Here is a 14,647-nt window from a genome sequence, read left to right on the forward strand (position 1 = left end):
ATTTAAAGTGACCTGAAATTTGAAAATGCACCATTCTGATCATAAAAACCAAAGATCTATGCAACTGTATAATCTCAAAGACTGGAAAGCCCTCAAAAACCATAGGCCAAAAGGAAAGGAATAGTCGGAAAATGGTTCACAAGTGTGAAAAGTACCATTTAATGAATTGTCATTTTTAAAGAAAATAGTCATATAAATCCACAATTGTAGAAGGTTGAGCAGCCACTCCATGGATAAATTACACAAATTAGACATTTGCATTTACAAGGAATCATCAGTGTTCCCCCTAGTTCTGAAAAACTAGCCATTCACTCTATACATTAGAAGAGCAGTATCAGCAGATTCATAAGAACTGATCTTTGGAAAAGTCTTTTTAAAAAAGACAGAAGTGCAACAAATGATCAGATTGCATGAAAAATGCAATGGAATTATATCAAATAATAACTAACCGATCTTAACAGTTTGAGAGTTGCAATTTGAGAAGAGCAGAAAAACAGCAATCACCTCAATATCTAGACATACATCACCTATCATATCATATATCATATAGCATATATCAACTCAAATATTGTATTATGGCCCCGCCCATCATCTGAGCAGCTACCTCAGGAATTTTGTTTAGTTGCCACCAATTTGGCTGACGTAAACACTGACTGACTGACCGACCATGTTGGTCAACAATCTAAACCCTGAGCTGACCAGAGCATAATGGGTCTCCCCCTTGAGCCTGGTTCCTTCCGAGGTTTCTTGCCATCTGCCACAGGGAGTTTTACTTGGCACTGTTGCTTTAGGCATGCTCCTGTGGGGGTTTAGGCCAGGGTTGTATGTGAAGCGTATTGTGACAATTGTTGTGAAATGCACTATATAGATAGATAGCTAGATTGAAATATTCTGGTGATAGATATTTATGGAAGATATCAATATCACTTTCAAAATGTTGCATTACTAATCGTAATTTTAGTATAACAAATTTTTGCTTTTCAAACATAACTTAAAAACTGTAACAGAACAAGTAAGGTGCTTATATCTTTTATTAGACATGATAAAGGAATAGTGGCTGGGGTATTTAGCATTTTATTGCATTAGTACAGCAGTCTGTTCTGCTTCAAGCCCACTGACAATCAGTGTTTTAGGGTCCTTCAGTGTTTTGACCAAAAGGTCTGGTTAAGACCATTCACACACCACTCCAGGACTACTTTCCAGGATATTCAAAAACTGCAGCAGCTCCCATCCCTGTTCCAATGCACATTGACACCACGCCATACGCCCTGCAAGACACACGTTTGAACTCGCCAAAGGAACACAAACCTGATTAGACTATCAACGCAATTAAATTTAATATTTCTTTTGAGCACTAAATAATTATATGAGAACCATGGAAAGGTGCAGCTTTGATAACAAACAATAACCAAGCACTATGTCAATTATGATACATTGTTTCATGGTCCTGACTCCGCCCATTACGTGCCCAGCCCATCGTTCATTGGTTTGTTTGTGCGGGCGTGTGAGGCGACCTCACCTCTTGCCCCTGCGCTGGAGTTCACTGAGCAGGGTGACGACCTGTCGAGCCCCGGTACAGCCCAGCGGGTGGCCCAGGGCGATGGCTCCTCCGTTGGGGTTGACTTTTTCCAAGGGTATGCCCAGCTTCTCCACGCAGTACACCGCCTGCCATAAATTCAAGCGCATAGACCGATCTCACTGTCTGAATGACAAACAATCCCGTTATTACCGCTATAAATCCGGTTCTGCAAATTACAAGATTTGGAGATGCAGAGAAACGGACGACTGACCTGACTAGCAAAGGCCTCGTTGATTTCAAAGACGTCAATATCGGCAACAGTCAGACCTAAAAGAGGGAAGATTTATTTCCTGACAGCAACCGCATTCATAGAAGGTCAACAGTGAAAGTTTTTTATTAAAGATTAGGCTAAAGATGGAAAAGTTTCAGCGTAATGCACATCAGTGAAAGCATGGATGCTGGTGGCAACCTTAGGTACCATAACTCTTAACACAACCCTACGGTTGTCCAAGTTAATTAGAGAGGCCAGACTGTCAGGCCAGTCAATTTTCAATTAGGCTATTAATGAGTTGGTAATGTGGCAGCAAACCCTTTAAAATAAATGCTTTTACATTTCTTCAAGGTAAAATAGTACCACATTTGGTTCCCAACTACAAAAAAAAACCTGTTGTTGCAGTTCTTCATATATATCTGCCAGTGTATGTGAGCCTGATGTGGGCACTCACCGGCCTTCTGCAGGGCTGCAGGGATGGCATAGGCCGGTCCGATGCCCATCACGTCCGGGGGCACTCCGACCACAGCGCTCGCCCTCAGGATCCCCCAAACGGGCAGACCCAGGGCCTCCACCGCAGACCGCCGCCCCACCAGCACGGCCGCCGCCCCGTCACTCACCTGGCTGGCGTTGCCTACGGGGACCAAACAGCGGCGTGAGCCCATCTCCATGGACTGGGCCATCGCAGCCTCATGGTTGTGCTCAACACCACTTCAGGTTTCAAAAAACACAAGAACTCAACAATAAAAAAAGCTAGAGAACAATTAAGGAAAGGGAAGACGGTTCATCCAAACAGAACTTTGTGTAGTGCAACAACTTTTTTTATTTATTTTCTTTTTTACCAGCCCACCAGTATCAATTCCATATTTAATTGATCCGCAAGTCCTGTAATGATGCAGTTGACATGTGAGCAGTAATGTGAACATGCTGATGTTTACAGAGACAGAAACAAAGACACATACGCACACGCACACGCACACACACACACACCTGCAGTGGTGCTCCCATCTGGTTTGAAGGCCGGTCTGAGTTTGCTCAGCCCCTCCAGTGATGTGCCCGCCCGGATTCCGTCGTCCTTGGCAACTGTGATGGTGCGCTCCGTCCCGTCCTCGCCCACGAACTTGGTGGTGACCGGAACGATCTCCTGATCAAACAGGCCCAGCTTCTGAGCCCTGCTTGCTCTGTAACATTAGAGGACAAGCCCCTCTACAGGTGTTACACACCTTTGACTGCATAGTGGGAGAAACCTCTGAATAAAGCATGCAAATGGACCGAAACATCAGTGTGCCGATTTATATATTACAATGGATGAAATGGAGACTAAAGGATTTCATTAATCAAAATATGGCATCTCTAAGTGCAAAAAAATCTAAAATGGGTTGTATGTAAAATAATGCATTTTAAACAGAGAAAAAAGTGTCAGTCTGTCAAAGTACTGCATTTTACAAATAATGGGAAAGCCACATGAAACAGTTCCCCAACTAAACAAATTTTCAGAGAAACAATCAAACTGTGAAAACCGCTTTCCCTCCCCGTCCTGTTTGCTACGTTCAGACGGTAGAAATACTTCTGCTGTGAGCTCAGAGCAAAGGCGTCCTGCTTCTCCCGGGAGATTTCAAATCTCTCAGCCACGTTCTCTGAGGTGATTCTGAAACACATGGGGACAGGAAGTGATGCACGGTGTTCGGAGAAGGCTAACTGCGCCACTGCAACCTCTGAGCTTCCCATGCTATGTAAACCATAAATTGACAGTCTTTTCTGTCAGGCTTGTTCTATCAAATGGAAGCATGCCAAAGGACAACAAGTATCATAGTGAGGAACAAGTCTGCAGCAGGAATTCCAGGTGAAGGTCACAAGAACAACAGGCATGCTTTCTCTCTGAAGTCATTCACTGTGAGCCGACAGCAAACAGTTAATTAGAATTCAGTTCGTCTAAAAAATTCTGGTACACACAGGCAGGGAACAATATGAAAACGCCTATGTAAAATCACTTAATAGGATGTTGGGCCACCACCTGTGGCCAAGATGGCCTGTAGTGGACTGCTTTTTGGCAGGAGCAATACGATACCACTCTCAGAAAAGAAAATCAATCAACTGTCATAAAGTTGATGGAAGTGAAAAACACTGTCAGGCAACATTCCAGAACATTCCATAAATGATTAACTGGGTTCAGATCGGGTGACAGAAGATCATGACATGCGGATAAGGTCAGTGTCTCGTTCCTCACACCACTGACTAACATGCTCCGTGGACAAGGGAACTGTCATCTTGAAAGACATCCCTCTCTGGAGAAAAGAAATCCTTTAACATAGAATAAAAATTATCATTCAGTATTACCAAGTAGCAATTTACATCAGCCTTGTCTTCTAAGGATATGAGTGTAGACAATCCATGTTAGGAATATGCACTATTACACAAACATCAGAACCCTTTCTGGTTAGAAACTACTGTGCTTAATTTTTTTGTTCTCTACCTGTATATTTAAGGGACAATGCTGTAAGAGTTCAGATTGAACTAAAGTCATTTTGACTCAAGCAGGGCAAATAATTTTATTTGTACTGCAGCCAAAATTCAAGAAAAGCCTTCATATGGCACTGAAACATTGACATGAGAAATTAAGTGCAAGCAATCAATGCCTTACCCCATGGGAATGATACAGTCCCGAGCCTTCTCATTGTCCATCAACCTGGAGCTGACATCACCGGGGTTCCCTACGGAGCGCAGGGTCATGCTCTCCACTCTGAAACACGCAGAACAGAGAGGCCGGCTGAAGCGAAGACACCGCATCGTTAACACTGCCAACTCTGAGCAGACGGCTCCACGGATTACAGATGCGGTCATCTGTTCTCTTTTGCCACTTTTCTCCCATTTTCTCCCCAATTTAGTCGTTATACCAATGCCCCGTGTGTATCACGATCCTGGTCGATGCGCTATTCTCTGTTGGTCTAGGGAGGGTGTAGACTGCCACATGTCTCCTCCGATACACATGGAGTCGCCAGCCGCTTCTTTCCACCCGACAGCGAGGAGTTTCACTGGGAGAGCGTAACGCGTGCAGAGGTCAGATGCGGCCATCTTGAGTTGATTTGTCTCAATTGGTTATGATACATGTTTGACATGTTTGACCCAAACAACAACATATACATACACAAACTGACAACAATCACATTACTCATGTCCCTGTCCTACAGCATTTAAATGACTGTTTGTATGTTCAGAAAATGCAGCTACTCACCCACATGCAAGACCCATGTCATAAGATCCATTTCTGATGCCACCTGAGATGGAAAGTCACTTTCAGAGGGGAAGCATGCTTTCATAGTAAAATATTCATTACACAAAGTTCCTTTGAAGGATGTGGGGCTACTGCTATTTGTGTTGTCACAAATAAGAAATCATGCCAGTACAATGAAAACCATAGCAACACGTGAATCCTAAATTTAAGTGATTACCCTAGAAATATGAATAAATATAGCTGTAAAATACTATATACGGGCACAAAAAAAAAAAAACAACAAGGAAAATAGATTAATGTTTTAAATCATTCAGGTCATCTCTTACAAATGTAATAAAGCACAACTGCTTATACATGGAAACAGAAAGCACGCATTGTATCTTCAATCACTTTCTGTGAGAGGCAGTGCACTTTGGCCCTCACCTGCAATGTTTAAAAGGGCCTGAAGCCCAGAGGAGCACATTCTGTTCACCGCGTAGAGAGGCACTGACTCTGGGAACCCGCTGCCGAGGAAAAAACACCAGTTACAGCACTGTCCTGCACCACAAATTCAGCACAGAGTATAGACTGGCAACCGCAGGGCCCATTTTGTGAGAGAACAGAAGAATCACTCACCTGAGAAACTGAGCCCCTCTGGCCATAAGAGCCCCTGCCCCAGGCTGCAGAACATTACCTGTAGGGGGCAGAGTGGAACAAATTATTTTTCACATAGGGGCAAGGAAGCTAAAATTGATTAAATAAACTAATAAAACCCCCTATGGCATTTTGACACATTTCATTCATGTCTGATATTACAGGTCAGCCAAGCATATGTATGTCTGCACCATGAGTGATAAATATTTAAAAGCTCTGAATGACAGGGGCCAGGGTTTTCATAGCAAAGCTGTAGCGGCTGTAGCAGCAAGGCTCTGGTGTGTCCACTGACTAACCAACGCAGATGTCCCCCAGTTTGTCTGGTGGCAGCCCCACGTCTTTCAGCACTGCTGACATCACAGCACTCAGCAGCTCATCAGGGGTGGTGTCCTGCAGGAAAATGTCTCATTGGAAATACATATACACTGCAATTATGCTCCTAAAGGGTCCCTGTTTCTTTAGGATTACTTACACTTGATCAGTTCAAGTACAAGTGACTAAATTGCAGAGGGAATAGTGAGAAAGCTAACAAATTCTCCTCAGACTTTGTGTAAACACCCTCTTAAAATCGCCCAGTGCTCCTAAGAGTTTGGGTGAAAACCCCGTTAAAACCCCCCAATGCCCAGAATCAGGCCTTCTAGTGTCCACAGAAAGAACTACAAGTTGATCTGATAGAAAACAATGCTAGGACACCGTGTTATTCCACATAGGTAAGAAGCTGAGTGATATGTATTATGAAACTTGTAACAGTAGAAATTTGACAACCGTAAAACAACTAACATGTTGCAACAGTGAATATGAAAACGGAGACTTGCGCAGATAGAAACAATGCCCAGCAATTTTGCAGCTACAATCTGATGGGTACTTGTTTTCCACTGGAAGCAAGCCATTGAATTATATCCTGGCACATGCCAATTGATGAAATAAGATCACATAAGATTTTTCAGTGTAGGGCATTTTAAAGTGAACTCACCTTAAACGCCCCTCTTTTAGCTTTGCTGATTGCAGTTCTCACACCGTGGACCACAACAATATCATCTGCACTCGTCGGCGACAGAGCGCTACATTCGGAACTTATCAGAGACGTACCGCTGTGTAAATACTGAGCTTTAGGTAGAGACAGATGTCCAAAAACAATCTTTAACCTGTGCATTGTCTAGTGGTACAGTTAGCAGGATCTGGACGTCTTGAAATACAAAACCGGAAGTCGCAAATATGATTCAAAGGTCTCACATCAAACCGATGTTTGCAGCTGTCGCTTTTATCCCTTTCGTTCTATATTTTGTTACTTTCTATTGGTTGCATCTACTGAACTTTGACACTTAACAACTGAGACAGAAACGGTTGTGAAATCCCGGAACTGACTGTTGTAACTCCGATTGTGATTGGTCTGCTTACATGTCAATTATTTAAAGGCTGGCTTTGACAACAATTGGAACATTTATGCGAAATAATACGCAATAATAATAATTTTATCAAGATCATGTGGCAATATGGCCTACTGACAAAACGATACAAGTAATTCATACATATTATATATATCACGATTATAGTACTGTGTATGCCACAAAAATACATTCAGCAGACAACTTTAAGTCTATTTGCTGCTCAGGAAAGACAAGGGCCATCCCCAGTGTGTCATACCATTGTATCTAAACCATTCCAACAGCAAAATATGATACTGCGATGATTCACAGAGGTGCTATTTTCTCTTCCTCCTCAGCCATAATGCATTTTTCTCATTTTTGGCCTGGTCAGCTGGAGCATGGATAGAAAGAGTAAGATCTTGTTCAGCCTCTTTGTCAGATTTAGTTTCCCCTGATAAATCATAACTGTACTGCAAAACTGCAAAAAGCTAAACGTTTTGTTTAGTTTCAGATATGCTAATTATGGGGTGCCTCTTTCAGGTATATTATTTCAGAGAAAATACGATGACTGCCTCTTTTTTTTTGGGGGGGGGGGGGGGGTCCTATTGCTTAAGTGAGAGCTTGAAAATATAAATTACTTCTCCTTAAATGTGCTTTACCATTAAAACATCAACCCTCTATTCATATATAGTATGACATTATGTAGGATTTAAAAGTTTTAATTATTCCTTTCCTCTTTGGATACCTCTTTCTGTGTCCTTTTTGGTTTTGGTTTCCTGGGTGATAAAGCATAGATAATTACAGTATTGTTTGCTTTTCAGATCAACTTGAATTTAATAAATTGGGTGTGTCGCACTGAGGGCAAACTGAATAGTCCTCCATTCTCTTTCCCACAGATCCTGTCTTTAGTAGGACATCTGTGTTCACACCTCTGTGATGATGTCATTTATCCACTGGAAGGGGTTAGCCATGATGTCATATTATATCTTTCTGGGTGGTCTTGGACTTGTGCTTTGCCTTATTCTGGATTAAGTACTGAGCATAAACCTGTAGGGATTCGGGATACCTTCAGGGGTCTGGTGATATGCAATATTTTAACTGGAAATATTCAATTAAACATTAAGCTTGCTGACAAAGTATAAAAAAGGTGTTTTAATAAATTAGTTTCAAAAACTTTAAGCCAAAACGTTAGAAGAGTGCTGAACCAACTCAGCCAGAAGATCAGGTTGCTCAAACTACATATGCACTGGTTTGCAATGAGATTGCAAAACACTACAGCATTGTCAGAAATGTAATCACCTGATGTCCATGTTGTATGTCAAAACAATAATGACCCAGTCTCTTACACATCACTGTACTCTTTAAGAAATGGTTGCAGTCAGCAACACTGGTATGTTTTTATTTATAAAGCGGTTCTAACTCAGACTCCCAATCCCCTCCTCTCAGTGCTAGCTTTCATCTTTAATTCACCAAATGATTGCCTTTAAATGTTCCTAGGGTTTGTACAGACCTATTGTGCACCATGGCACTCGACTGAAGTACAGAATCAGTTTAAACTAGCTACCATCACATCCCTGGGTGTCTTTCAAGCTATTGCACCAATCACTGTGCACAAGACTGAAATAGTTTTAAATGTTAGGATGCCTGGTTTCTCAGTTGTTTTTTCTCTCTCTTCTTCATATTGTTATCTATTGTCTATTGTTGTGTTGTTACAGTGTTTTAACTGATACGTTGTTTGAACATTGTCAATATTTCTTCTTGGTGAAATAAATAAATAAATAAATAAATAAATAAATAAATAAATAAATAAATAAATAAATAAATAAATAAATAGTTGAGGCCAACTAATAGTTGTAGCTAGCTCATAACAACACAACTCTTCAACAGCATCAACCACAAACTTCATCACTGTCCAGCTGGTTGGTTAATAGTGGAGGAAGATCTTCAAATTACCATTGCCATTTGTTTTAAATACACATAGTTAAATACCTACTGTTACAATGTTTCACAGAAAATGCATTTCCAAGCTGTGGTCGTCTCCCGCACAACGCACTCACATCCAGCGGAGGGCAGCAGTTCTCGCGCAGTGGTGGAGAGGTCCAAACATTGCCCCTAAGCCCGTCATCATTTCCTGGAGCTCACGTTATTTCTGACATCAGAGCCAGTGTTCAGTGGAAACACTCGCAGTTCACGAGTGTTTAACGAAGCGAAGCAACAGAAAAGAGAAGAAACTTTACTCGAAGTGAGACTTAGTAGCACTCACTTTGCAGGGTCCACAGGCCATTTATTGGTCAATTTGGATTACAAATATTCTCTGGAGAAGACATTGTATGCAGAATGTTTTGCATGAATGGATATAATCGACTGTTACTGTTAATTTTACGCCTGCCAGTAGTTCATTCGTGAGCTCTTACAGTATATCAGTTTCCGGATACCAGTGTCAGAAAAGACTCGCTGGAGAAACAATCGTGGGATTTTCCATAATTCCCTCATTCACATTTATTTGCTGTTTTTGAATAGATTTGTCTAACATTTCAGTAATTTATCAAGAAAGCGATTGACAGACGATGAAGTTATGCAGGTAACCAGGTAAGTTCGTGTGCAAAATAATTTGCGGACAAAAGCCGTTTATTGTTAATCATGAAGGTTGTCCTACTGAATCGCTGTAACTCCAACTGGAAATTTAGTAAAATGCAGTTTTGCAGACTATATGATTCGCATTTCCAATTAAGTGAATGGCTGATTGCAGTCAGGTCTGTCTTTCAATATCTATCCCATGTAAAGAAGTAAAAACTAGCATGATTGTCATGTTTTGTCATGTTGACTTGAAGTTAACTACAGTTGATGTGCATATGGTCTGTCGCGCTTCCATCTATTATGCAAGCGACTATAATCCCAATTTTATTTGTGATTTTATTTTTGTAAGACGTTTATTTATCTTTTGTTGGAAGCAGTTGTGCTTTTGATTAATTAAAATTAGACTATATTCATAATTTTCTCCTTGCTGAAAAGTCACGCAAATCCTTGGCTACGGTAGTTTCCCCGACATGAACCACATATTCATATGTCGTGACCTCTGGTAATAATAACGTATGCGCAGTTGGCATAATTCATATACAATAGGACATTTGATATTTGACGTTATTGCAACAGTGCATACACTCACCCAGGTGGTTTATATTTTTGGCATCTGTGTAGTTATTATATACTGTACTATTAGTCCGTGAATGAAATCGATGTGTGCTTGTACAGACTTGTAATCTTATGAAATCAATATTTGCGTTTCTTTCCATGAACGAACAAATACCTCCGTGAGCCACAAGTGTTTAATGGCTCCATGCTGTTTTCTATTGATCGGCTGTAGCTTATACAGTATAACATGTGCCTTCAAAATTAGATGAATATATGCCTAACTGTTTTTGCTATTTTAAAGGCGGGAATTTCTGTATTGAGCGGTGAGGTGCACTGCATGTTTGTTAACGTTGCATTAAATAACGTTGCAGCAAACACAAGCAATAACCTGTCTGTCTATGCATGCATTATGTTATTCTTTTGTTTGTGCCTCTTTTTATGTATCTTTGGTCTAGAAACATTAAGCAGCCAGGTTTTCGGTTCATTTTGCCATGTTTTGCAAAGTTAGTCATCTTTTTTTGCTATTCATCATAAAAAAGTAGTCTTTACGTGAATGCTTTTCAAAGTTAGTTACACTCTGTCGTATTTCCCTACAGAAATGTGCCATTAGGACAGCCAGTTAATTAGATTAATATATTGCTTTTGGTGAACAGTCAAAATTATAATGCTGATTTACAGTTTTTCTGTTCCTATATAAGCTGACATTTCAGGATTTACCACATCGAGTTGCTCCAGGGGGAACCTGTACCATACTGTCATGTGGTAACATTGCCAGAGTAGAGAGCAGCATTCTTTACAGTTTCATGATTACCCACAGGGTGTGATATTGCAGGATATAAGCCCAAGTCCTTCATCTCAGTGGTGTGCATGTCAGTCAGCTTGTTTGTTGACTTTGTGTTGGTTGCTGTGAGACATGTATTAAATGATCCCGGTCTCCCCAGATCACTTCAGGTCATTTTGGCCGCATTCATCGGACAATTAAAATTGTAACAGCGGTCTTGTCCTTGGCACAAGAGTCACTGTGTGAGTTTAGCTCACTTATAGGCATATATGCAGCGAACAAAATCAGATATTTGCCCTCATAGTGGGAAAATCTCCTGGATGTGGTCACTTAGTACACTGACTTTGTGGTAAAGTTGGACAGACAGACTTAACTTCCATACTGTGATGGAAGTGATACTATCCCGGTGCTGCTGATAGTGAGGTTGGACTGTACTAAATGTCAATGATAGATTGGAACAACGGCTTGATCTGTACTTTGGTGGAAAATAATCAAGGAAGTCCTATGACATCAAAGTTTATTGCGCTTTTCACAGATTTTTTTGTTATACTTTGCAGGTCAGTTTGTTTAGATTAATGTTGCACTAAAATGTTAATTATACAGTTTAGGCACGCTTTCTGGATGGAGTTGCAGTTGGAGTCCAAATTTGCAATGCAGTCTTCAAAGGCCTTATGATGGTGGAACACAGGAAAGGGACTTTCCCAACATCAAGGTCATTAGCAATTTCATTGCTAACTGTGGAAGAATTCTTTGTTATTGCCATGGTTGGCCCTTATTAGTTGAAAACCTTGGTAATGATAATAGTTATGTTTAATTTTTCTAAAGCAGCACCCTGACCGACCATTATCAGTTCCAATCATATGACCCAATGAACAATCACCACTTACTCCCCATAGGATAAATATCACCCATGGAAAATATTGATGATATTTAAGTTATTCATTCGCCAAGGGCAATCATCAGTCTTTATCCCCTATTCCGAGGTGACGTTCTGTGATTTTGTAAAACTGTAAAAACTGAGGGTCAGACTGAGCTTTTTACACTCAGAAATCACTGAAAAGCATCATTGAATTGACCCTCTATAACACATATGAAGAAAAATACCCATAGCCGTGGCCTGTTTTGTAAGGGAAAATGACGGAACAGTCATGAGACCGATGGCTGAGAGGCTGGTCTCCATGGTGATGGTTGTTCGCTTCATTGTGTGTGTAACTCCTGCAGCTGTTCTAAAACCATGGAAGCGCCACACATTTTATATCTCTCCTCTGAGTGTGAGGACTGAACACCCACTTACCAGACAGTATAATCTAGGTCAAAAGTTGAAATGACTCAGAATCAATAGACTGCTGCATGAAGCCTCTATGCAGCATTGGACCACATTACCCTGGGTCTGTTGTAAGCCTTTAGCAGTTTGGAGAATGGGGCAGAATCTTGGCCACTACATTTTCCTGCAGCAGGATTGTGTTGAAGCACAAATCAGAAAAGTAAAGGCGGACTCTGTGGAATTTAAAGAAAAGCATTTTTGAAAATCGTTAAGGCCTTTGAGTCTGTTTGAGTTCGTTCAGGTCATCAATCCAAAGGTTATTAAATTCTCTTATTAATCAAGCCATGGGAGTTGTTCTGGAGAAGGCACAACTTTATCTACGGTAGATATGAATCTGTTACTGGCTGAATTACTTAGTGCTGTTTTAAATCAAAGCCAGAACCACGCATAGCTTAACTCAATGTAAATATTGTAGAGAAACTGCATACAGTCCAAGCTTTCTGTGTAATAAATCATAGCACACATTTGAAGACAGTATTCACAAAAAATAACCCCTGAAGATTTCTCCAGTTCCTAATTAATTTAATTGATAAATATGCACAAATTTGGTTAAATTAATGTAGTATCTGTGTATGAAATTGAATATTATTGGCTATTGACTGTTGTTACATTAAAGAGCTTAGCCAAGGTCTCTTCCAAGCAGTAGAGAAATTTGTACCAAATATTTTGTGAGAGTATTCAGACATTTCAAAATGAAATTAACGTACATTTGTATCTATTTTTTCACCAGTTGTGTTGCGACGCCTCAGGTGACTAGGACAGGTATTGTAAAACAATCCAGCTTACATTAAATGTTGTGTGAAGAAAATTTGAAGGCCATTCATACAGTAAGAAGTGGTAGATATCTGTACCAGGATCATACAGAGCACACCATTGTGGGTAGAGTCTGTTGGTAGACACCTATTCCAGTAGGGTTGAAAAGGAAAACTGAAAAAGAAAACAGAAACCACAATAAGCTGGGCGATCGGGGGTAATGGAAAATGTGTGGCGACAGCCGGTGGCAGTGCAGAAGACACCACTGATTCAGGAACGCAACTTTTTAACCCTGGGAAAATCACCCTTCAGTGTGAAGGAAATACCACGAAGTGGCTGATGAAGAAGATAGATACATTTTCAGTGTTGCAAAATATGCATCAGTCAGATCTCCTTTGCTACTGAAGAGTCAACTAGCGCTAGGCTATTTGGTCCCCTCAGCTGATCTAGCTATAGGGTTTGGAAGAACATGTGTAGGCACACGTTATCTATGGGCTTCTAGCAGCAGCACCAACAGATGCTCCCTGATGTCAAGGTCTTGGTTCGTGAGCAGGGGGGAGAATGGAGGGGGTCCCACCGCTCCCGTGGTACGGTGTCTGTGTCAGTGCTGAGGTCAATGCCTGCCATCCCTGTGGACTTCCAGATAGGATGAGATCTTGTCTCACTTCCCAGAAAGAGTCATTATAACCCCTGGTTCATCCGGAATGGCCACAGGGCAGTCAGTGGTGGCAGTAGGAGTCATTCATGCTCAGACAGGTCTGGCGTTTTCATTTGAAGCTCACTGTCAAGCACACAATACTACATCATATCATTGGCAGCATATTTCATTTGTCTGTGCTTCTGACTGTTGGGTATATTAGTGTGCTCTAGTGCTGGGTAATCAAGCCTGGAGTGAACCCAGTGTTCTTCAGCTTGGGCAGGATGTTAGATAACACCGCTGTTGCAGCCGAGATAAGCATGTTTGTAAACACATCGATGATGAAATTGCTGAGTTGCAGCCGAGCCCAGATGGCTTGGTAGGCAGGTGGATTCGATGCAGCATGAATTCATCGCTGCTGTCTTAGTCATCGACTGCGTTGAGTAAAATGGCTAACTGTAGTGTCTTGGACCTGTAATGCCAGTGTATCAGTCATACTTTGCCCATGTCATATGTCATATAATGCTGTCATCACAACTGCACTCTGTCAGCACTGCCTGATGCACAAGTCCCCAGTGCAGAGCCACACAGTGTTGTTCTCTCTATGACCATTCTCCTCTTCTTTGATTGGCTCAGAAGCGTTGTGCGGTCTCCTCTGGACTCAGCGGGCCTCCCCGCTTACACCCTGACCCTCTCTCCTTTAGCGTAGCCTCTGAGAAGTGGCCTCTATGCCCTCTGTCCACATTTCCTGGGTAGTTTGGAATTGTGGCTACAATCTGTACTCCAGTTGTCTCATGTGTAAACTCTACACAGCATTGTAACATTTCAAGACTGAATGGCCTTTCTGTGTTTTGTTTTTTCTGTTGACTTTCTCGTCACACGACCACAAAACAAAACATACTTAGGGAACAACCATATACACTGGTGGAGTGGTCTGGTGCCAGAAGTGGATGTGATCTACTCTACTGTAAAGTCAGTTTGTGTGTGATTGTTTGTGG

At 41.3% G+C, this 14,647-nt stretch overlaps 2 protein-coding genes across 5 annotated transcripts in view; one reads left to right on the top strand and one right to left on the bottom strand.

Moving 5' to 3' along the window:
* Nucleotides 1-131: 131 nt before the first annotated feature.
* acaa1 (acetyl-CoA acyltransferase 1) lies at nucleotides 132-7,000 on the bottom strand. Its single transcript, XM_064331051.1, has 12 exons — nucleotides 6,629-7,000; nucleotides 5,952-6,045; nucleotides 5,638-5,695; nucleotides 5,446-5,525; nucleotides 5,023-5,065; nucleotides 4,432-4,530; nucleotides 3,358-3,438; nucleotides 2,781-2,971; nucleotides 2,245-2,424; nucleotides 1,791-1,846; nucleotides 1,520-1,665; nucleotides 132-1,268 (listed from the first exon to the last, which is right to left on the bottom strand). The coding sequence occupies exons 1-12, from the start codon at nucleotides 6,806-6,808 to the stop codon at nucleotides 1,193-1,195; spliced, it is 1,284 nt and encodes a 427-aa protein (XP_064187121.1). The 5' UTR covers nucleotides 6,809-7,000; the 3' UTR covers nucleotides 132-1,192.
* A 2,177-nt stretch (nucleotides 7,001-9,177) lies between these two features.
* The window catches only part of map3k22 (mitogen-activated protein kinase kinase kinase 22), a 42,908-nt gene continuing 37,438 nt past the window's right edge, over nucleotides 9,178-14,647 (top strand). For 3 of the 4 annotated variants that reach the window (XM_064331052.1, XM_064331053.1, XM_064331054.1), the window contains exon 1: nucleotides 9,178-9,611. The gene's annotated coding sequence lies outside the window, so the exon portion shown is untranslated. The remainder of the gene's footprint in view (nucleotides 9,612-14,647) is intronic. The other variant, XM_064331055.1, reaches the window with a different exon arrangement.

This window comes from Anguilla rostrata, chromosome 4 (genome assembly GCF_018555375.3).
Source record: "Anguilla rostrata isolate EN2019 chromosome 4, ASM1855537v3, whole genome shotgun sequence".
Lineage (NCBI taxonomy): Eukaryota > Metazoa > Chordata > Actinopteri > Anguilliformes > Anguillidae > Anguilla > Anguilla rostrata.